Source organism: Pseudonaja textilis, chromosome 2 (genome assembly GCF_049901715.1).
Source record: "Pseudonaja textilis isolate UNSWEBS1 chromosome 2, rPseTex1.2, whole genome shotgun sequence".
In the NCBI taxonomy this organism is placed as follows: Eukaryota; Metazoa; Chordata; class Lepidosauria; order Squamata; family Elapidae; genus Pseudonaja; species Pseudonaja textilis.
In genome coordinates this window covers 189,938,474-189,962,627 of record NC_141991.1, presented here as the reverse complement: position 1 = coordinate 189,962,627, position 24,154 = coordinate 189,938,474, and the positions used below count along the sequence as shown (strand labels likewise).

Here is a 24,154-nt window from a genome sequence, read left to right as displayed (position 1 = left end):
GAAAGAAAAATTCTGGAATAATATATATTATGTATTATAAACTACACTTGGATGGTGTTAAAATAAGCCAAACATACTACTTTACCACTACTATAACTAAAGATAATTTATGCTGCATATGTTGGGGACAAGACAAAAGCATCATTATAGGAATACAACAGGGAAAACAAATATATCTCAAAAATATATTTGTGCTGTGGTTAATTGCAAATGGTCACATGAGCTGTGAGTATGTCAGAAAATAATTGCCACTTGGACTAAGTATGTTCTAGCTAGGTGGTTTTGATATTTTTAATAGGCAGCAATTTTAATCAACAGAGGAAAATATGCCTCTATAAAGAAAAAAATTCTACACTTTAGAAAGAGGATATATTCTCCATTTCACTCAACCTTTTGCTACTTCCCTATACTGAAGCCAGGAATAATGCTTTGATTTGCAACATTATGCAGGCAGTACTTTACAATCCTTCTCAACCATTTTAATTTAGTCATTTGTTATTCAATTTGTTAGATTTCTATTCTATCCTACTTTTCTTCTAACAACTCAAGAAGGCTTACATGAGGGTCATTTCATTTTTTTTACCCACAACTCTTTGATTAGGTTCATAAGAATCAGTTAAATAGAACATGAATACATAATTGTGATCAGTCAGGGATAAATGTCTATGTGATCTATAAAATAGTTGGTATTTTCAACTTCTTCAAAACTGAAAGAGAATTAATGAACCAGGATTAGAGAGGTCATTCTCACTTAAAATTAATTTCATGCCCATTTTATCAACCGCTCAATTCTACAGCTTCTATAAGAGATGAAACTTTGATAGAAATACTGTATATTAAGTGAACATGCAAACTAAAATATATTCAGAGCTGTTCATGATATATTTTCGTTGACTAAAAGTCTACTACAATAGTATCTTGCAGGCTCAATGAGATGTTTATATTCAGAAACTAAATGGGTCATAAAAACAGAAATATGAGAAACTAATATAAGGCTAAGGGGTATTTTAATGTATTATTAGATATAAGCAAATGTAGAAACTAACATTAGCCTTTTACAAAAATTCAAAAAAGAATAAAGTAAGGAAGCTGCTTGCTTAGTAATCAAGGCTGAAAACAGTTTCCTTTTCTATTCTGTCCAAGACACTTGTGCAGGATAAAGTGAACAAACTAGATCCGTAAGAACTTGCACTGAGTAGGGGGTTGAACTCACTGATGGTTCCTTCTAATTCTGTGAACTATGAATCAAAAATGTTACTTTAAACCAAGGATTCATCAAAGTTAGTAATAAAATCTGTACAAAACTAACGAAGGTGAATTAATATTTATATGGTGGTAAACCAAGACCAAGATAGCCAATCCAACTGACATTTGGCCTGAACTTCATTGACCATTCAGAGTCAGTTTGCATTAGCTTGAAGCATCTATTTTACCCTAGAAAAACTCATGATTTCCCCCAATAATTATCATTTTTGCCTTGGAAGAGCTTAAAGAATTCCTACATTCCCTCAAATATGAGCCAACAAATCTCTCAAAATCTCTTAAATGGATCCAAAACATTAACTAAAATCAATCTATTGACATTATGAATTTGCTAGTTATACATGTAGTCGCTGTAGGTAACTAAATAGTAATAATAAAAAGTGTAACTCTTGGCCACAAATAATTGCCCCTCTAATAAATATAAATTCTCTTCTCACCCTTATGGACAGTCTGGTGTCTTTCTCAATCTTGGGTCCTCTACCAGAGGCCTGGGAGTTTGAGGGTTCTTAATTGTTCCTAGCACTGCACTCGTCTGGACAGAGAGCTCTGATGTTGTTCCTGGGATCTGTTGGAGCCACTCTCCCTCCCAGCTTAGGAATCACAACCGAGTGTTCCTACCACCACTGGAATCACTTTAACCTTTACTTATATTACTGAAAGTAGAATATATGGTATTGAGAATTCTCCTCATGCATTATATTTATATTGCCCTACGGAAAAACATCTTTGTAATGTTTAAAGGGTTCTGATAGCATAGAAACAAACATGTTTCTATATCATAATTCTACCAAATGTGTAAGAAAAACAAAGCGAAACATGATTATTAAAATGACCCCTACCTTTTACTGTGCTTGCAGTATATTTATTTCCAAATTCTTGCTCCTTTGGCTTCAAAAACTGTGGAGTTGTTACTCCTGGATGCTGCGGGACATGGAATAAAGACTTTCCATTTGTAGCCATTTGTCTCTTCGTACTTAAAGCAGGAAGGTGAATATTACAGTCAATGGCATTACTGTGATGAGCCACACCTCCTCCAAGAGATGTCTTTAAATGTGAGGGGGTCGATAGATTTCCAATAGCAGGGCACGGGATGCTACTATTAGAAGAAGCAGAAGGAACTTCTATATGCAGTTTAATAGATGGGTTCTGCTGTGCATTTACCATCCCAGGCCTGTGAGGAATGCATGTTGTCTGGTGGCTCACACTACATGCCCTGACATTCATTGCCGAAGGATTCTTCTCCTAAAGATATATAGTCAAAATTCCCGGATATTGAAGACATTGGTCAGCAGTCAATAACTTATCTGTAGTGCATTATGCCTGTTGTAGGGGAGAGAAGACAATAAAATAACTTCGTTTGTATTACAATGCAAGGCTTCAGAGCTGCGCTTTGTGTTAACTGTAGGAGGCAGAATTATTGATTGTGTGAACATCAAAGTAGAAGGCAATTACCGAGAAAACCCTCTGGGGATAAGGACAAATGATTACTGAGAACTATAATGAAGAGAAATGATGCCCCTTAGAAGCAGAAGTTAACAGTAAGGTCAGCTACCTTTGTACTAGTTAACCAGCCATGAAATGGAATGAACACCAAACAAATGAATGAGGTAAAAAAAATCCAACTGTAAATGGGAGCTATGGTTAAGAAGAGCTTTTTTAAAAAAAAATGCACGTTGTGATAATTTAAAAAGGGAGATGCTAAAGCTTGTCCAATGATTAAGCTATACTGAGCCCAAAATATGACATTATTGCCAATTTGTGCTTTCGGGATTAAAAAATACAGTTAGATAGAAATCAGAAAAACATACTGCAATGTACTAGCACATGGAAAAGGTAAGGAAAGAATAATATACTTTCAATAAAATATAATTCATTCATTTCTAAAATATATCTGTTATTTAACAGTTAATGCACATTAAATGCAGACATCAAAAAGGATTCAAAGGAATGGTTCAAACCCAGGACAAATGTAGTCCCTTTCTTGCTATTCATGAATGTAGTCCCTATTCAACTTCACTTTTTTGGAATTATGTGAGTCTGCCAAAATGATGGTGTTTTAAGAAGTCTGCTTATATAACTTGCTATGAAGGTTGCATTTCATTGATTATTGTGTTGCCGCTTTATCTATTTTAATTTTAATTATCATGAGAAGGAATTGTAAGCCTGGTCAAGTAGCAATCAATTATTAAAGTCACACTGCTTTAATGAACATCACAAAAGCATTCACATGATATCTGAAGCATTTCTGAATCGTTTTCGCAGTGTGTACATCCCTGAAATGCAATAACTGTAATTAACGTAAGCCATGAATTCTCAGCTGGGACTTTACAGTAGCATCATTCTTGGTATAATAAGGTTATTTTCCTTGATCATCCCTATGGGTGAGTATCTAAATTTGTAAGTATACACTGTATTTGTAGAAAAACAATTAAGCAGATGCTAAACAAAATGAAAATCAGAAAATCAGTTTTCTGCATCTGGATGTTCAATTAGGTTGTTCAACTTGCCTTTAACGATTCCTTCTGCTGCTCAAATTTCTGAGATGGGGGGGTATTTGCAGTGATAGCAATTGGTTCCAAAATGTGGGTGTGACCAGGCAGTCCAAGACCTGCCTCTTGTTAACATAAAGTATACGCATATGTTGCATGCATGTAAAAATGGACAAGCCTTCAATGACTCGCTTATGCCTGCAAATCTAAAACCAGTGGCCACTGCCGCAAATACTCTTGTTTATAAGTACAAAAGAAGCCAACATTCCTCCCTTTTTTGTGTCCATCCATTTACTATTCAATGATTATGGGAAACTGTGATTTGCCTGAAAAAAAGTCAGAATATGGTTTGTTGATTTCATTAACAATTCCCTTCTGCTTTTACATTTATAATCTGAGCATGCTCTATTTGCATGAATAGATGATTCTAGCTCAGTCTATATTTACTTACTTTTTTATTTATCACATTTGTATGGCCATCCACATCACAAGTTCAACTCTTACAACAATTAAACAATAATAGAAGCAGCAAAAGTAAATTTAACAAATAAATATGTAATGAATAAAAAGATAAACACAACAACATGCAACTAGACCTAAAGGCAAAAATGAAAATTTAATAAAACATAGTCACAGTGGGCAATACATCAAAATACTTAGTCATTTAGAGTGCATACAGGAATCCAAATGCAAAAAAATATGAGATGGAAGAGTGAATGGATTAAACACAAGGAAAAACCAATTAAAATTATGATTGGATGGAATAGTGCAATCTCCAAAAGAGAGAAATTGGGAGTATAATGAACAAAAGGCAATATTTGGAGTGATGGGCTTGTTTGGAAACAAGAATGAATTGAATGGAGAGAAAAGAATAGAGAGACATAGCATACCCATGTCAGCATGGACCTCTGTTCAACTATATTTCATTCATCTTCTTTTTATCACCTAATGTCTCACTTTTTTACCAGATATTACTTATTTGTTTTCTGTTCTTCATATAATACTGCTTACCGTACAAATGAGTAGCAATATGGATAAGTATAATTTAGCTGTGAAGTGTTGAAACGTTGAGCCTTTTCCAGTGCTGACTGGCAATTACATGACTGAAGTGATTACAGGAATGGTTATCACTGAATTATACACCTCAAAGACTAAGGGAAAAAATTACCAAATGGACTCCCCTATATAATAAGCATAAACAGAGGCATACAAAATCAAACACACCCGTGCACATTTTCATTCTTCTCACTCTCTTCTCACATCTGCTTCATCTACCTATGGTACTTTAAAGACCTACTGGCTGTATGTTACTTATATTAAAAAGAACAGGAATGTCAGTGTACAGCTGCAAACTCTGAAAAGTCACAAGCCTTAGTTCAATTCATTTAAACAAAAGAAATAAATGTTAAATTGTTCTTTTACAATGTTCAGGTTATAGTTTGCAGGAACATGTATTTATTAAAAGCAGTATAGTTTATTTTCAGGCCTGGCCACAGCATAAATCATAGTTTGCATTTCAGCCAGGGACAGATGCGGCTAAGTGTTTTTAGATTCCCAGGGCTTATTTTAGTATAAAGCAGAATGTACCTTGCCCTAGCACAGGTGACTGGCTCTCAGGAAAAAGAACATGAAAACAAAGAGAGGCTATTCTATTGGCAAAACCATGTGCTCTATAATGCTATAAATCAATAGCAAATCAAAATGATTATTTTCTGTAGTTTTAAAATACCTTAGAAAAGTACTAACATAGCAAACAAGGTGTTATATTTGGCAGGCTCACTGGGTGTTGTTCAGAAACAATGTGCCTTGATTACATGGTAGACGTATTTTTTATGTGCAGTGTGGATAACAGAGGATTTTATTTGGCCCGTGTTAATACACTCTTGATTATTGGAACTATTTTCTTAATTATTCCTTTAAAATAATGTTACAGTTGGAAGGAAAAAGAATGACAGGAATCCATTGCTTACATATTAAAACAAGTAGGGAGAGCAATTTTTATTAGCAATTGTTTGTTTGTTCGCATAATGTAACCTTGTTTGTTTGCGTTATGTAATCCCACTTATACTACTGATCTCCTGATAATGCCCCAATTGCCCCAGCAATTGCTTTCTGGGCAGTCAATAATCCCCATAATCATTTCCCATTTAAAAGTTCACTAGATCCATACAGAAAAAGTTCTGAACCCACAATGGAAAACCAAAGCTCAAAAAATAGCTATACATTTTAAAAAAATAGTATAGGTTGAAATCCAATACATCCTTACCAATGTTTGTGAAGATCAGATGGTGTTTGAATGATTTCCTCTGATGTGCAGTTTCCTATAAAAAGAATAACAATTTGAGTGACCAAAGATATAAATAACACTCATTTTAAATATTAGCGCACATCACATATGTGTGTATGTGTGTTCAATTATACAATCAAAATGTGTATGTGTACACACACATGTACATATACATACATACATAAATATATGCGATAAAATCCAAGCAAGTATTTCCAAAATTTGTTCTCCATTAATTATAAAGACCTAGAAAATGCTTAGCCTTGGACAAGTCCCTGCAGTTTCCTTGGCAAGATTTCAAAAGCTGCTTGCCACTGCCTCCTTCCTACAGCTGCTAGAGAATAACTAGTCTAGGGTCACCCAGCTAGCTTTATGCCAAATGTGGAACTAGAATTCAGAGTTTCCTGATTTCTAGCCTCATTTAATTTGAAAACCATTTAAAACTATATAGGCCACTTATGATGAAAATATATTCATATTTATTCAAGTAGCAACTTGTACCTTTTTAAAATATTTAACTACAGGCCTGCACTGCTTGAAGTTTATGTCCATCTGTTGATATGGATAATTGAAAGTAATTGTTTTATAGTTCATTTTATTTCCAATAGCCAGAACACCAATATAGCATCTGCGGCCCTAGAACAAGTGCACAGAAAAGCAGTAAAGAAGATAAGGGGTCTAGAGGATAAATCCTAAGAACAGCTAAAGGAACTAGGGTGTTTAGGTTAATGAAAAGAAGACTCAGGGTGAGACATGATAACTATCTTTCCATTCTTGACAATTGTTAACCGAATCATGTACCATTTTATTTTGCCATGGTTAAGCCAATCACTGGTTATTAAGTGAATCATGTAGTTATTAAGTGAATCTGGCTTCCACCATTGACTTTGCTTATCAGAAGCTCCTTAAGTAGCAAATGACAATCCCAGGACATAAATACATGCTGATTGCCAAGTACGCAAAGCTTGATCACATAACTTTGGGAATGCTGCAATATGAAAACTGATCATAAATCCAGGGCCGTTGTAACTTTGAACAAATGATGTAAATCTAAGACTAGTTGTAAGGATGAATTTCCTGAAGCAGTGGAATCTTCCAGAGTTCTGGGTGCTTCATCATTGGAGGTTTCCAAGAAAAAATGTGGATATCCATTTGGCTGGATTCCTATCCTGGGCAGGGGATTGGACTAGAGGATTTCAAAGATCCCTTCTATCTTCTGATTATAATCAGTATGAATAGCAATTTTTTAAATTACAAAGCCTCTGTTAGCAGACAGTAGATTAGTCTTAGCTTACTCAAATTCAGTTGCCCACTAGCAAAACCAATTTCAATAATGATGCCATAAAAGTAACTTCTAAAGTTACTTCAGATATTGGCATCAAGAATGAACTGCAGTATGAAATTGCAACTAATTCATCCCTGCCTTTTTTTTCTAAAATACATCTATTTGTTGATTAAAAGCAGACCAAGGGCGGGGGGGAATTGAAAACTATTTAAAATCATACATGATTTAAGACTGCTGGCACCTCATTCAAAATATGTGAACATTATTATTATAATACCCATTTAAATTAGTATAGCAAAATGTTCTGAGAGATTTCTTCCAAGTTCCAACATTATATTACAGTCTTTCCAATCATTTATTTGCTATCACAACAAAATTTAGAACTGAATCCAATAATTCTGCTTACAACAGAATTACAGAAAGTTTGCGAAGTTGCGAATTACAAAAAGTTTGAGTTTTCAATTTTTCTGCTTTGAGCAACAACAATTGTGACTGATCCTTCCTGCACATCAGCTTGGAGGAATTTTATCCCTTCAACTTAGAGATGTTGCTGGACATCCTCATATGAACTGCCTTCTTCAAGTTCTTCTGCAACCTTTCTATAAGACTTAAGGTCAGTACTTTGACTTGGCCATTCCAAAACAGTAACTTTCTTCTACTTTAACCATTCTTTAGTCATACAACTTGTGTATTTTGGATCCTTGTCCTGCTGAATGACCCATTTTCTCTTGATCTTCCATTAATGGACAGATAGAATAGAATTCTTTATTGGCCAAGTGTGATCGGACACACAAAGAATTTGCCTTTGGTGCATATGCTCTCAGTAAAGAAAAAATAAAATACACTCATCAAGAATCATACGATACAACACTTAGTGATAGTCATAGGTTACTAATAAGCAATCAAATCATATTAGGAAACAAATGGACAGATACCCTAATAATTTCCTATATAATTTGCTGGTACAATTCAGATTTCATAGTTCCATCAATAATAGCAAGCTATCTTGGTCCAGACATAGCAAAGCAGCTCCAAACCATGATACAGCCACCACTAAGTTTCATAGATGAGATAAGTTCTTATGCTGGGATACAGTGTTTCCTTTTGCCAATCAACCCAAAAAGTTCTATTTTAGTCTCATCTGTCCACAGAACATTCTTCCTTCTGGCTTATTCACATGTTTTATTGCATGCGATAGATGGGTAGCAATGTTCTTTTCAGAGAGTAGTTCAGTGCACACTGCTGTTGTTTAGTGGTTTCCTGCTCATTATTTTATGGACACTGACATTTGCCAATGCAAGAGAAACCTGTAATTGTATGTAAGAAAGACCTTGGGAGAAAGGGAGAAGAAATGCTGCCTAGGGAACAGTCAAATAAGCAATGCAGTCAGATAAGTGATGCAGTCAGATAAGTGATGCAGTCAGATAAGAGATGCGGTCAGGTAAGAGATGCAGTCAGGTAAGAGATGCAGTCAGGTAAGAGATGCACTATGCAGGTGCACTATGCAGCTACATCATGGGGAGAACAAGAGGCTCAGGAATGGCCCTACCTAAGGTATAGGACTGTAAAGGTAACATTAAGAGAACTGTACTTTCAGACTTGCAAGAATCTATTAAGGTAGATTTCAATAAAGTTGAATTAGTTTAGTCAAGCATACAGGTTGTTCAAAATAGCTACAATTCTAGGCATCTTACATATTCTAGAAGTTTAAAAATAAATAAATGAATCAATTCTAAAGAGCTACCAAACCCCACTTTGGGAGAAAAAAACAAAAGCAAATACATCACTGCAGCTGACATATATCAAGAGCAGGATCTTGGTTCAATCTGCTCCAGACTGCTGAATCAGTTAAGTCTTAAAATTTTGCAGAAACAAAGGTTCCTTGTATGCTCATGTACATCTATAGAAAGCAAAATTTATATCCCCCAAATGTTCTTTAGTGTAATAATTCTTTATTCGGATATGTAAATCATCATAATTAGCTCCATCTACTTATTACTATAAGGCAATTTTTACACATTTCTTGAGAGATGCATTTGAGTATTCAGCACATTATTATGTTAAACACTAAGGCCAAACCACAAAAGGAAAAAAAGTTTTTTCCCCAAATTTTATTCCTTCTCCTGTTGGATAGCACCATAGCATGACACATTTTAAGATAATTCATAATGAAATGTCTGCATTGATGAGTATGTAAAAATTCCACAGCCTTACCAATTTTACTCACGGTTAAATTCAGTTTAGATGCTTTCTCTTCTGACGCACTATAATGACTCAGGCAAAGAATTAGATTACGTAATGGGTTTGGTTCGGATCACTCAGAGAACTCAGTTCAAAAGATCTTATATGTTAGCAAAGCTAATACAATTTTCAAAGAAATAACAGTAGATAAGTAGGCCTTACACTAAAATAAAGAGTTCTGTTTCATATGACATTTGATAACATGGACTTTTGTGTCATATATTGCTGCAAATGCAGCAAAATACTTGAGAAAGTCTTGCAATACAGTCTGATTGGTAAGTTAGTCTAGTATGAAGTTGGATAGCATGGCTATTAGATAGATCCACAACAGCTTAGAAACAGAATTCAGAGCTTGATCATCCATAATTCCTCAAATTGGAGCAATGTATCAAATAGAGCACCACACTTCAATATTTGTACTCTTCCACATTTTTATAAATGTAGTAAGATAAAATATTGGGTAGGGGAGTTACAAATACCATATAGGTAACTAAAATAGCTAACACTCTGAAATTAAGAAACATTTAAACAGTTCTTGCTCCGTTAGAGATGTGAAATTAAAAAGGAACAGAAAGACATATGCTGCAGACCAATAAAAAGTTATTCATTTAGGAAGGAGGAAACTTACATGCAAATGTATAGGATAGTGACATAATAGCAGTATTCCAGTATTTGAGAGGTTGTCACAAAGAAGAGGGAGTCAACTTGTTTTCCAAAGGATCAGAAGGCAAGACAAGAAACAGTGGATGGAAATCAATCAAGGAGAGAAGTAACCTAGAACTAAAGAGAAACTTCCTAACAGTGAGGACAATTAACCAGTGGAACAGCTTGCCACCAGAAGTTGTAGGTGCTTCTTCACTGGAGGTTTTTAAGAAAAGACTGGAGAGCCACCTGTTTGAAATGGTATGGGGTCTTCTGCTTGAGCAGGGGATTGGACTAGAAGACCTCCAAAGTCCCTTCCAGCTCTATTCTGATTGATTGATTGAGGTGCTCCATGAAAAGGATTTTGAAAGTGAAGTTGTTCACAGGTTGAAACGTGTCAGTAGCGTAACAAGGCAGTTGGCCCATGATAGCAACATCGTAAGGAAAATTCTGAGACTGGAAAGATGTGGAAAAGGGAAATTAAAGACTGAAAATAAGGATTATGAAGAGAGACCGAGAGAAGTGGACCTATTTCGTCTTAAGAAAAAATGATTAAGGGGAAATATTACAGGGTTTTTCCTGAATCCAAAAAGTTATAATCCAGAAAGGGCAGTAAAGATCCTATTGACATAGAGTGCAGGACACAACACTACTGTATAATCTTAGTTACAGGAAATCAGATTTAAGTTAAAGTTTAACAAAACTGTCATAACAGTAAGAACAATTTGATAGTGAAACCAATTACCAAAAATCTCCTTCACTGAATGCATTGGACAAATGCAGTTCAATTTGCATAAAATGGGAAAAGGTAGAGCCAAATGACCAAAATTATAAGAATTACAGTCTGCTCAATTTCTATGAAACCTTGCAAGGAAGATGAGCATAATAAATGATATCAGCACATTTACTTGAAATGCAAATAGGGTTTTCCCTCAAAATATATGTTTTGGGGGTGAAGGAAAATCATTAAAAGGATTTTGAAAACCATTAAATGGGCAAAGGTACAAAAGACTGCAGATAGCATTGCTAAATGGATTCCTTTGAAAATCAATCTGAAGATTAGTCACTGCTCTAAAGAAGTTTCTCAACTGCTGAATTTAATTTTTCAAAGGTGCCCAACTAGAGATTTATTTTTCTTCACTTTTTTTCCATTTACCTCATCTACATCAGTTTTGTACCTTCCTTTCTCTTCCCTTCTCAGTGCACCTATTCCTTCACTAATTTTTCTTCCTATCTCCTACCTCTGCTGGAAGCAGGGGCTGGGGGGAAGTGGGGAGGTTCAGACTTTTTAAAAAGTTTCTGTGTGTGAGAATGGTTTGTGTGTACAAACATAGTTGGTATATTGTTGGATAGCAGATGAGCTAGGTCCTAAACAGATTAGTTATTTTACGGCAGTAAATTTGTTATTAATAAGTTGTTATTATTAAGTTAGTGAAAATAATTTTCTTCTTCCTCCTACACTTCCACAGGAGAGCTTATCTTAGTTCCAGAGATATTTTCTTCTACATAAATACAGCAATCTTCTAAATTTCTCTATGTACAGTAGAGAGAAAGAAAAACCCTTAATCTTGACCAAGTTTTAAATAAGATGGAATTAGATTTATCAAACTATAACTCAGCTTAATGTTCATTCTGTTATTTTATACTTGTTTACTTTAAATTTTGAAAAGGTATTTCTGAAAATAATATAGGATTGAGGAGGATAGAGTCAAAATGCACTTAATAGATAAATAAAACATCATAAAATGGCAACCAAAATTCTCAGGAAATTTTTTTTTTCCAAAATCCAAAAGCAGGTTTAAGATTTAATAAGTAAAGAAGAATTATCTAAAGAAATGGATCAAAAGCTAATTTTTGAAGCTAACCTTTAGATACAGAGGAAGCATCAAATCAACTTAGTTGGCTCAATACCCCTTGAGCTTTGGGTCTGAAGTCAGAGAATTTAGCATTCCTATATAGGTTTGTAGGGTCCTAAGGTAAAAGAAATCACTACAGTACTGTACTTCCATGTTTTTATTCCTCTATAACCAAAGAAGAATATAAATGACAACACATTTTGGTATATTAGTGTGAGTAGTGTTATTTCATCTACTTAAGCCTTTCTATTATTGTTAATTAGTTAGTAATTAGAATTACTAACAATGCAATAGGAATTACACATTAGAAATTACTCTGAACAATCAAAATAGTGAAAATATAAACAAGATTCCTTGATATAATAAAGTTACCAGCAAAACTACTATGGGCATTTTCTCCCCACCAATGACTATAGCTTCTAAGATCACCAGAACAGAAATCCTTTAGTTAAAGTACTTATAAGGGTACTCCTCAACTTATGACAAATTTTATGTTGTTAAATTAGGCATTTGTTAAGTGAATTTTGCCCCATTTTACAACATTTTTTGCCAGAATTGTTAAGTGAATCACTGCAGTTGATAAGTTAACCTGATTGTTAAGTGAATCTAGCTTCCCCATTGACTTTGCTGGTCAAAAGGCTGCAAAATGACATTAGGATGCAGCAATGGTCATAAGTATGAACCAGTTGCCAAGCATCTGAATTTTGATCACATGATCATGGGGATGCTACAAAGGTTGCAACTGTGAAAAATGGTTGTAAGGGCTATTGTAACTTTGAACGGTCATTAAATGAATGGTTGCAAGGCGAGGATTACCTGTATCTTTTCCCGCAATCCTGTCCATTAAAAAAATGCAAGGGTGTCTAACCTTGGCCATTTTAAGACCTGGTAAGGAATTCTGGGAGTTAAAGTCCACAAGTCTTAACACTTGCCAAGTTTGGACACCCTTTGCCTAAAAACAGGACTCAATTTCTTCCAGAATTCAGTTTCTAGCCCTGTTTTTTTCCTATCCTTTTATTTTATTATGTATCAAGTTGTGATATTTTAAAAAGACTCTCTTCCTTTTCCTTATTTTGCTCATTTAATTCTCACTTCGGGATGAACATACATAATTCACACATGCAGAAAACTGTGCATTAATACTAATATCTTTATAAATATAATAGTATAATATTCCAGTTTAACTCGGCACCCAAATCATTTTACAAAATACAGACACAAGTTCTACAATGAAAACTGCCTGTAAAATAAATGGATATTGGGAAAAACGATGTATATAAGTTTATAGCTTAAGTTAAACATACAACTTTTGTACAGACTTTTAATTAATTGACTTCACACCCCTCAATTTCTTCAGCTCATATGGTTTAAAGCACTCATCTCTTCTCCAAATCTTTTCCAAACAAACCCTGTGAGAGGTGGATTGAGCCAGAGCAATTGACTGGTCCAAAGTCATCCAATGAGTTTTCAAGGTGAGGATGGATTTGAGGCTGGAGATTCCATCCTCCCTAACCCAGTCTCTTAACTACTATGTCTCATTGATTGTCAATCCCACCCATCCCAAAAAAATATGATGCAGAACATTCTAATCCAGAATAAAGATCTGACAAAATAAGAAATTAAATCAATGTGAACAAAATGCATTTGTCTGTCTTTGCTAGTTACTACTTTTAACTAACTATCTATACAAAAATGATTAACATTCTAACAGAAGTTGGCATCTAGTCAACCTTGGCTGGTACTGAAAAAGCTAAGCAAGACTGGACCTGATTATTACTTAATGGGAGACCATCTGAACCCTGGAAAATATCCTGGAAGAAGGCAATGTCAAGCTTTTGCACTGATGCCTAAAACACATGACTGTGTCATTGTAATATCCAGGAATTTAAACTAAACTAGAGGTGGACATTTATGTGCCACTCCTGGTGGAGAGAGAAAGGAAACATCATTTTTCTAATTCTCATAATTGTGGAAACAGGTGGAATAACTACTATGTTCTTGCACAGGAAAGACTTATAAGGCTTCATAAATATCTCAGTAGTAAGGCTCAGTAATATATGTTGAATGGGGAAGTTCTCACATAATTTCTACCATCACCAGTTAAGCACAAGTAGTATGAACACCTCTTTGGCTAAGAACCCCAAAGCTAGTGCTAATCAGGGTAACAAACAGAGCAAGTAAATTGTCTGATCTAATACAACTTAAAATCCAGGACCACAAGCCATTCAGTTTTTACCACTTCCTATAAGTTTTTCAGATAATATCTAAGTTAAATCAGTTGTTAACACACTTCTTTCCAGCATTTCTTTTATAGATAGATAGATAGATAGATAGATAGATAGATAGATAGATAGATAGATAGATAGATAGATAGATAGATTACCTCACAGTTTAAATTATTGGAAATCCATTACATCTCATTTCCTCCAATTTTAGCTAAGTTGTGATCTTATGGTTTTCTAGGAAGCAATACAGAAAGGGGAAGCTTTAGAAAGGAAAGGATGACAGTGGTTAGAAGAGAACGACACTCTAGACATGTTCAAAGGCACTCTCATTTAGGATCACTGCACTTTCCAGGATTTTGAAATCTGCACCTCAATTAAAGGAAACTGTTTAAAGATTAAGACACCTGTGTCTGTGATCTCCCAGCTTCATATTTGAAAAAGGACAGCCAGGAATATAAAATAACAGCAACTTCTTGTCTTACTGTCACATTACAGTCAGCTACAATATCAAAATTAGAATATACAGAGGAGGACACCAAGTTGGGCAAGGCAATGTAACACACTTTGTATTACCTCCAGTTTTCCAACCCTGAATTTCTTTCCCTGCTTATTACAGAATAGGGAGATCAGAGCAAAACACCTACAATCCCCTCCTGGTCATTTACAATTCAGTCCTGAACCTACAGAAAATCGGACAGAGAGATGCAGAGGGGATACTCATAGACGTGGAAAAGTCTCCCAGCCAGCCTTAAAACCTTCAAGAGGAGCAGATAACAAACCGAGTGCTCCGCTCCAGTAGAAGCAAGGCAAGAGAGGAGGGGAGAAATCAAGCGCTGTTAGATCTAACTCAGTTTAATGATCAACAAGATGACAAATCTCCCGAAGGGAATATTTGTTTCAACTTTTTCACATGCTGGTTTTTTTTTCTTTCTCTCTCTCCTCCCATTCTCCGGCAGGGCTTTGGATGATTTGAGAGGGAAAGGGAGGGAACGAGAGACCCCGTCAGGAAAGAGCGCTCGGAGGGCCAGTCTAGCGCTTCCTTCCACAGCCAATGCAACGGGGGGGGGGACACACATGCGTGGAAAAGAGGGACGCGGGATCGGGGCAGACGGGAAAAGTCGCTTTGAGAGGGAAAAGAGCCAGGAGAAGGAGCAATTCCAGCAGGAGGCCATCCCGGGGTCACAGATACCCCTTCAAACGCCACAGCCTGACGCGTTCAAACTGCGGGGAAAGAAAGACGCGTCTGAAAAACCCGAGCCTTTCACGATGCCCGGAAGGGAGGCTCCGCTGGTCGTATTTAACATCCAAACTTTTCCCAACCGAGTCCAACAAACATGGTCAGGACAAACCATGGTTGGCTTTGAAAAGGCCACCACGCGGTCTTCCAGGCGATCGCATTCCGTCAATAAACAGCCGCCCCTCTTTCCAGTTAAAAATAATAATAATCAAGCCAGGGTTGCCCCGAGGCTCCAAAACGCAACCGGGGTGGGGTGAGGGGGGCGAGGGAGAGAGATGGCTAATTCCCGCCGACCCCCGACCCCAAAATACGTACGTTGCCTTAAGCCATGGCCCTCTTCGGATGCTTCGCTCCGGATCTGGAGCGGGCCGCTGACGTTTTCCCGGAGTTTGGCGAAGCCTCCTCCGCGTCCAAATCCCGAGCCTTCTGGGACGGGGCTGTTTCTGACGGTGCGTCCCTCAGTCGTGGCGCGCCGAAGCGGACCCGGCTTTTTTTTTTTCCCTAATTGCCCGCAAGCAAAGTTCCGCCAGCGGCGGCGGCGGCAGCAGCATCCACTGACCAGGTAACCAGGTTTTCCACAACAAACCTCCAGGTGCCCGTCTCTTCTTCGGGCCAGGCGCGGGCGCCCCCGCCCCGCCCCTCTTTCCTCGTCGCCGGGAGCAGCAGCAGCTACAGGCGAAGGGAGCCTCGCGCGTTAAAGGCAGACCGAGTCAGGACTTCCACCTTGCCGGGCGACTGAGGAGAAGTTCTCCATTGGGAGTGACTTTTTTTCGGGGGTGGGGAGAGAGAGAAACGGGGGCGTAGTGGGGAGGCTGGGAGGTGTGACTCGGCCCTTATTCTACGTTTCGTACACAAATTCAGACACGCGCGACTTTCACCCTCGTGGTCCCAGGTTGGGGGCGAAGCCTTTGGGGGCTGGGTGAAAGGATGCTCCCCCGTCCTCACGAGAGGCGGCCGTGCCTCCTTTTACAGAGAGGAAAAGGGAAACGCTGTGTTGTGTGGGAAGGGGACCGGGAAGGTTCGCCTCCTAATTTCCCGAGCGGGGTGGGAGTCGAGGGGACGGCATGGCAAGCGTGACTCGCACATCACCAGCTCCCCTTCCCCTTTAGCGGCGATGCCCGCGCTTTTCTGAGGGCCGGAGCAGCCGCCTCAGCGCCAGTGCGGACTGCCGGAGAAGGTGTCGGGGGGAGGGAAAGGAGACCAGGCCGCCGGAGACTATAGGGCGAGCGAAGGCGCGTGAGGGCTGCCAGCAGCCAGCCGAATGCCAGATCCTGAGGGGAGGGAGAAGAGGGCGGGAAGCCATTAGTCAATAGGGGGCCTCGACGAGGCCAAGCCCCAGCGCGGGACTCTTCTCTCCCCCCTCCCCCCCGCTATCGTCCGTGGCACGTGAGTCCCCGGACTCGCTAAGGGGCAGGCTAGCTAGTAAGTGGTTGCGGCACTACCTCTGTCTTTCCCAGAAGTTTTCTTTTAAAACTCTGTCGCAGGAATGTTAAAGCCAAATACCCGGGGACTTGCGTAATTTCTCTCTTTTCTTCTCCTCCTCCTCCTCCGCCTGCTCCCATTATTGCTAAACAGACTAGAATGAGATCTCTCTTAGCCCACTCCCCCCCCTCCACCTCCGCTGCCCAAATGTAATTCCAGAAAAGGGACACGTCATAAAAGTTAGCTTCAAATATCGTAGCTTGCTTAGACTTTGAAGCTCTAGGGTAGGAGATGGAGGGCGGGGGTGGGGGGGGGAGAGAAAAAAGATTGTGAAATCGAGAATTCTCCCCCCCCTCCAACAAACATCTGGGATGATAGGTGCTGTAACGCTTCACAGTTAAGCCGAACTGTTGAGCCAGCATCTTGTTTCTCGAGTTATTTATTTAGAATGATATATCTAAACCTGTAGCTCTTTGCTCAGGAATCAAAAGTTATTTTAATTAGAGTGAATAGGATTACTGGCTCACAGCAACATTCTATACACTGCATAAGTGGGAGGATCACTAGTTATTATTATTTAATAGATTAATAAGTACCGGTAGTATGGGAAAATAGTGTTGTGGGAAGCTGCAGCCCCTCCTAGAGATTGAAATATTTTGGAGAATATTAAAAGAGAGAGAATATTATATTTCCCCAAAGGAGAAATGGAGAAAAATCTTAACAAAGGCAGAAGGTAGCCCCAGGCATTCTTAATAGTCTCAAACAGAAGCCTCAAGTCTTTAGAGATGGATATTTTGTACCTATTATCAAAGACTGAGCCAATCTATTCATAAACAAAACACAGAAGGTTGGAGCTGATGGGATTAAAATCTGCATTCTCCCATTCGAATTCTAAGGACAGAACAGGACCTTTAGGAGATAATAGGATTTACCCACCACCATTAGAATAGCAAAAGACACAAGGTTCACTACATTGCATAATCCCCTGGAGCACCTCAATCACAAAATCCCAGAACCCTATAAATATCCATGCATTCATCCAGCCACCCCAGAAACATGTTATCACTAAAGTTTCTGAAAACCAAATAAACCTTTCCTTGCAGTCGGCCTCCATTTTATTTCCAGTGCCTTTCTCCTGGCTTGAAACCAGACCAGATTTTTCTTCCCATAGTGTTATGCATCTGTTTAGAGCAGAGGTCTCATTCGCGCGGCCCGCGGGCCAATTGTGGCCCGCAGGACGATATCCTGTGGCCCACGCCATGATATGGTAGTATAACATTTGAGGATATTTTTTTAACAACGTTTTTTGTGGAATCCCTTATGCGGTCCAGCCTCACCCAGACTCTGCCTCCAGCAGCCCCCAGGTAAATTGAGTTTGAGACCCCTAGTTTAGAGTTTAGATCAGATTTATAAACTCTTCGCTTAAAATTCTGGCACAATTTTCTTTCTCTAATTTGAATATGAGGAGAAACATTGAGAAGCCCATAAGGTACATTAGAACTTCATGCAATTTCTCCACTTGATCTGAATTTTAACCAAATCTGTATCCCACTCTACAAATGTGTCTATGAACAGGTAACAAAGATGGTACTCTCTGCCTTCTTCAAAATTCAAATATGGTTTAGCTGGAGAATTAATACTACCATAAATTGCTATAGTACTTTTTATCAAAATACCACTATTTGTGCAAAAATGCATTTTTAAGTTGCAGAAATTTAAAGTGCTTGTATGGGTTATCTTTGTAACAGTAAAAATTTTCAAAGTATGAACTATATTTTTGGCCAATGATAGATTTCAATAAGTTATTTGATAAGAAAAACCTTTGATGAGGCATATGAAAAATATTAATATTTGCATTTTTTCCTTTCTAACTTAAATTTAGGATTGCCAGATTCTAAATTGCCTGGAAAATCTATGATATCTACAAGTTATATTGCAAGTACAGAATCAGCAATGAATGAAAATGGAGGAACTAAATCTCCTCTAATGCATACCAAGGATTAATCTAATAAAATATTCTATTAACAACACTAGCCAAGCAGATGCCTCTTTGAAACTACTGGCCAACAAGCATTTTGTCATGTGGACTGTAATGTATAGTATATTCTCAGCAGACTTTTTCCATGCTGAATTTCAAAATAAATTCAATTTTTTAAAAAGATTAATTTGTGATCCCATCTTTATTATTCTGTTCAGTTAATGGCATGGTACTATATTTTAACTATAGTGGCATATTTGTAACTGTTGTTGAGCAAAATCGGGTTATTATTACTGTTCTCTAGTACAAATAACTTCAACACAAAGAAAGTAGGCATGATAACTACCACAGGACAGCACATTGCAGGTTGAATCATGTTTGAACACGTCCAACATGAGCCCAGTCTCTTCCTGGAGAGCAGTTCCTTATTGGTCTGGGGCCAGAACTCACAGTATAAACAACTATATAATCTTTATTCAAATTAATATTAAACTGATTGTAATAGCGTTCTGCTTACCTACATACTATTGCTATGCCAGAAAATTGTGTAAATTCTCCTGGTACTTTTTCTGTGTTTGTGGTGAGTAAATATTTAGGTTTCAGAAACAAAACTTGTTAGAAGATGCTATAAAGTTTATTTTTATTGTAAGACGGGTGACACAGAGAATTGGGCCACCAGCATTTGCTGTGTGACATGTTAGATTCATGCTATATGCAGTTTGCCATTTCTATGGCATGGAAGAATTGATGTATCCTGATTTATCATCTACAATAAAGCAGTTCCACATATAAAGAGCTGCCTGCACCAAAACCTCCAGAAAAAAATGAGATATTTAGTCACAATTAATTTAGCGGTGATAATGCAGAGCAGAAAAAGGAAAACACTAATTCTCACACCATATTTTAAATTGTTACTTTTCAAATGAGCCCCATTTGTTGAGATAAGATAATCTGAATGATCTTTTCATGATTGACCTTGTCTTATGTTGTAAGCTGAACTTTTAATTTTGAGATTAAAAGGTTAGAAGATCTTCCATGATATTTAACTCCCCATACCCAAACATGGCTGTGTGATGAATTCAACACATTCTTCCAAGTAGATAGTCTATAATAGAATTTTGTGAAGATGTTTGTTCAATTATGGAGACTGTCAGCTATGAACACGATGTAAGTGACAGTTGTTCATTGATTCCTTAAAAGCTATCTTTCTTCAATGAAAGTAAATTACCATTCATACAAATGGCTCTAACAGCTAAGTTGGAAGAATCATGTAAGGACATGAAACTACTTTGGGAAAAATCCAGTTTGAAAAATATAAATGGAATATTTGGAGGTCTGAAGGTCATTGCACTTTTGCTCAGACTGCAGCTTAGGAGCAATAGGAACAGATCCCATAAAGAACTGCCAAATGATACCTTGTTTGTTCCAGAAATAAGTGCAGTAAATAGTATTTTACCCTGAAAATATTTTCTTTCTTCTTTTGTACATCAAATTTGGACATATGAAACATTGAAGTGACGGATAAAAGAAGAACTGGATTCACATATTTGAGGACTAAATTTCAAGGATGAGTGACATTAGGATTAGGGAAGGTATTTTTAGTTCTTCAGTTAACATTAACAAAAATCACCAGTTGAATTAGAACTATAGGATTGCTTTTATCACCTCTGAAAACAACATCAAATGGTGAGAGTTGCATAAGTAAAACTCTTGGCAGTGAATAGCATCTTTTGCTGGCCATAAAAAATCTCAATTGTAGCTTCTGAAGAGCTGATAGATCATGCAGAGGCCTTTCTTGTAATGTGAATGCAACCTAGCTCATGAATTCTAGCAGTATGTAGGGCAGATGAAAAAAGCTGTATTGTAATGTAATGCAAACTTCACCCTTTTGCATTTGTGTTATGTTGCATTCAAATATGTACAATTGTGGTATAACATGAAGCCTGTTTTGACATTCTAATGAAATGGACTTATATCTGATATTGATGCTGTAGCTTATCTGATACTAGCAGTTGTTTTTCAAATATGGTTTATAAGCATTTCTATTTGCATGTACTTTTGCATTTTTTAAAATAAATTGGAAGCTGTATTATCAGCACACATAGGTTTCCTCTGCATGCCAGTGACCAATGGTACTATCAAACTACAAATCCATGTCAGAAATGCAATTCTTGTTAATGTTAGATATTTCTTAAGACTTTAAAACACATGAACAGTCTTTGGTTTATCAGTAAAATAGAAATCCAAGTATGTGTTTTCAATATATCATATTCCATCTTCACTTTCATCATTTACAAAGCATTTCTTACAAACATCTAAAGTTTTCCATAAAGTGGGTAGTGCATGATTCAGAACTGTTTTGAATTAAGTCCTCTGGACTTTCCATGTGTGTAAGCTTAGCACACTCCAGGGCTCATTAAAATTTTCCATTTTTTTCAGGCTTCTTTGTAAACCTGAAAACAGATGTTGCTGCTTTAATGAATCAAATCATCAAAGCAGTATGTCTTTAATAAGACCCTTAAATCAGTAGCATTACTTCTTTGGCTGGTTTTTAGGCTTGCCTATAAAATGACCATTTTTAAGAAATAGTAGAAGATTGCTGGGGTCATCCCAGCTCCAAAACATTTCTTCTGAATCATTATCTAAGCGCGTGCTGGTCTGCTCTGAATGTTGTTTAATAATATAGATATACATATATATTTATTAGTAGATACTTCCTGGTTCTTACCACAACATTCAGGCATGTTCAGAATGGGGAACTAAGGAAGCTACAGACCAAAGTCCCACCCTTTTATACACAATGTCAATGCACATAAAAAGGAAGAGGGGTTTTAGTTCATAATTACACTTACCATCTGCCTTCCCCCTCCCATTCCAGAATGCCTTTGATAACATCTGGACTAGGAAGGAGGGATTTGTCTTTAAGTGAGGAAAAGAATATACAATAAGAAGTTGCTTATTACTGTTTTGGATTGCAAGCTTAATTCACCTTTTGTAGGAAATAGATTAAGAGTGCTTTTGTGTTCTGTGCTTTTGTGTAGGCTAAAAGAGACAAGAAATGCTATTTTGCCTTACTAGTAGGCTTATTTAATAGCACCTGAAAAGTAGGAATAGCATGTGGGTGAAATTATGTGTTCTCTGTATCTCAATACTCTTTTATATAAAGGAAATAGGAAGTTGCTTTAATATCTTGGCACCAGGCAAATATTTTTGACAACTAAATTAAGACTCCCTGTAAATAATCTCAAGCAATTATGTACTACAACATGAACTGCAAACAGATGTTTTAATATACTAGGCAGTGAGATTGAAAATATGTTCAATATGTAAATGAGAGAGCACAAATTTAATTATCTTTAATCTTAACATTGGCATGATAGATTCTACCTCTGAGATTTACCCTCTTCATTGTGCTTAACAAATCAACTAAAGAACCATGAATACTAAGAGAGATTTATATGGGTGATAATTATTCAGTTGGTAGATGTATGTACAAGAAAAAAATGTAGACAAACTACAGGACCTTTTCTAACTTCTACCTCTTAGCATGTATACATCAATTGTAATTTGAATAATTTTACACTCAGTTGTTGTATTAAAACACCACCCTAAGGTATTTGGATCAATTTATAGGTTCTGAGGTTGAGAGACAGTGATTGTCCCAATGCTACACAGTGAGAAGAACAGAATGTTGTGTTAAATTTGTGTTTTAAGGATTAAATCATTTCAATTAAAATGTTTGGTTTCCATTCAATTTTAACTTTAGTGATTTCTTTAAGCCAATTACTAATTTTCCTCCGATACTTTTTTGCTTTGGGCAAGACCACCACATATGGTAATAGGTGCCCTGCTCATATCCACATTTCCAGCAATAACAGCTTGCGAAGTTATTAGGAAACATTTTTGTTAGTCTCGCTGACAGTAGGTGCCAGCGATAAAACATTTTGTATAAATTCTCCTTGTAAGTTGCAGATAGAGTTAATTTATAATTTATTTTCCATAGGTTTTCCCAATCTTCCAAATGTATGCTATATCCAAAGTTTTTTGCCCAGATTATCATTGTTTCTTTTATGGTTTCCATTCTGGAAATATCTTAACAAATAATTGTACATTTTAGTAATCGTTTTTTATCTGGTCCCTGTAAGATTTTATCCAATTCCTGTTGGTCTGAATTTATCCCGTGTTGTTTTATATCTTTTTTATATCTAGATTTTATCTGCATATACAACCACCTGTATACAAGGAATACTTGTATTCCTTGTAACGTTAATTCCTGTTTAGATTTTAGTTTCCCTTGTTCATCTAATAACTCTTTATAACTCACTGTCTTGTTCAAATCTAAAACATTCGGCTATATCATCCAGATTGGAATCCTTGTGTAATGGTTTCATTTTATCAATTAAAATGTTTGATATTTAATTAAAATATTTAAATATTCTGAAAATCTTATACTGCTGCAGCAAAAGTAATCTTTTTCAGCCAATTATAGCATCATTGCTGAAATTAGAACATAATGCATGATGAGTCCAAAATGTCCCCCTTGATCTAACAATGCCCACTGGCTAGCAATCCATGCTTTAGAACAGTGGTTGCCAACCAGTTGGCCGCAGGTGTTATTGCAAACATTCAAACAACCCTTAGACCAGCGGTTGCCCACCAGATGGCTGTGGCCCACTGGTGGTCCGTGAGAAAATTTTGGTGGGTCGCAGAGAAATCTCACCCCCAGAGCCCCCTCCAAAGAAATTAATCCAGGCTGCACAGAAACACAAGGCTGCGCCACCCACATGGCCCACGGGAACCCTCCCCGCCCACTCACTCCTTACCCAATAAACTTGCCTGCTAAATTTCTATTTTTCCTTTTTCCGACCATCATCTGTTCTGCTCTGCTGGGAGATTTAGATTGGCTAGGAAGCAGGAAATGGTTGGATTTCTTGCTTTCTAGCTAGTCTTTAGATCTTCGGCTTAGCGCAGCCGATCCTCTCTTAGGACTGAAGGTTTGCTTGCAAGCAAATTCAGTGCAGTCTCACGGCAAGCAAATTTGAGAGACTGAGCTAGCTGATGGCAGATAGATAGATCACTGAATGATTCTATGAGCAAGTCAATCTGCCTGCTTTGCCTGATTTTGGGTAAAAGTCGCTCTTTTTTATAAAAAAACATCATTTACAAACATGGTGTGTTGTGAGTTAATTTTGTGAGTTTGCTTGCAGGCAAATTTTATGTATTTTGGTG

The 24,154-nt window shown here is 37.1% G+C and overlaps 1 protein-coding gene and 1 long non-coding RNA gene across 4 annotated transcripts in view; one reads left to right on the top strand and one right to left on the bottom strand.

Annotated features, from left to right (window-relative positions):
- The window catches only part of GLIS3 (GLIS family zinc finger 3), a 146,868-nt gene extending 130,489 nt beyond the window's left edge, over nt 1-16,379 (bottom strand). For 2 of the 3 annotated variants that reach the window (XM_026703749.2, XM_087926683.1), the window contains exons 1-3: nt 15,841-16,379; nt 6,019-6,073; nt 2,103-2,583 (exon numbers count right to left, since the gene is read on the bottom strand). In XM_026703749.2, the coding sequence (XP_026559534.1) occupies nt 2,103-2,487 (385 nt within the window). In that variant the 5' untranslated portion in view covers nt 2,488-2,583; nt 6,019-6,073; nt 15,841-16,379. Of the gene's footprint in view, nt 1-2,102; nt 2,584-6,018; nt 6,074-11,666; nt 11,722-15,840 lie in introns of those variants that run through there. The other variant, XM_087926682.1, reaches the window with a different exon arrangement.
- A 330-nt stretch (nt 16,380-16,709) lies between these two features.
- On the top strand, nt 16,710-19,108 carry LOC148127288 (uncharacterized). The gene is made up of 2 exons (XR_015742169.1): nt 16,710-16,947; nt 18,830-19,108. It is a non-coding gene; the product is annotated as an uncharacterized LOC148127288 (long non-coding RNA).
- The last annotated feature ends 5,046 nt before the right edge of the window (nt 19,109-24,154 follow it).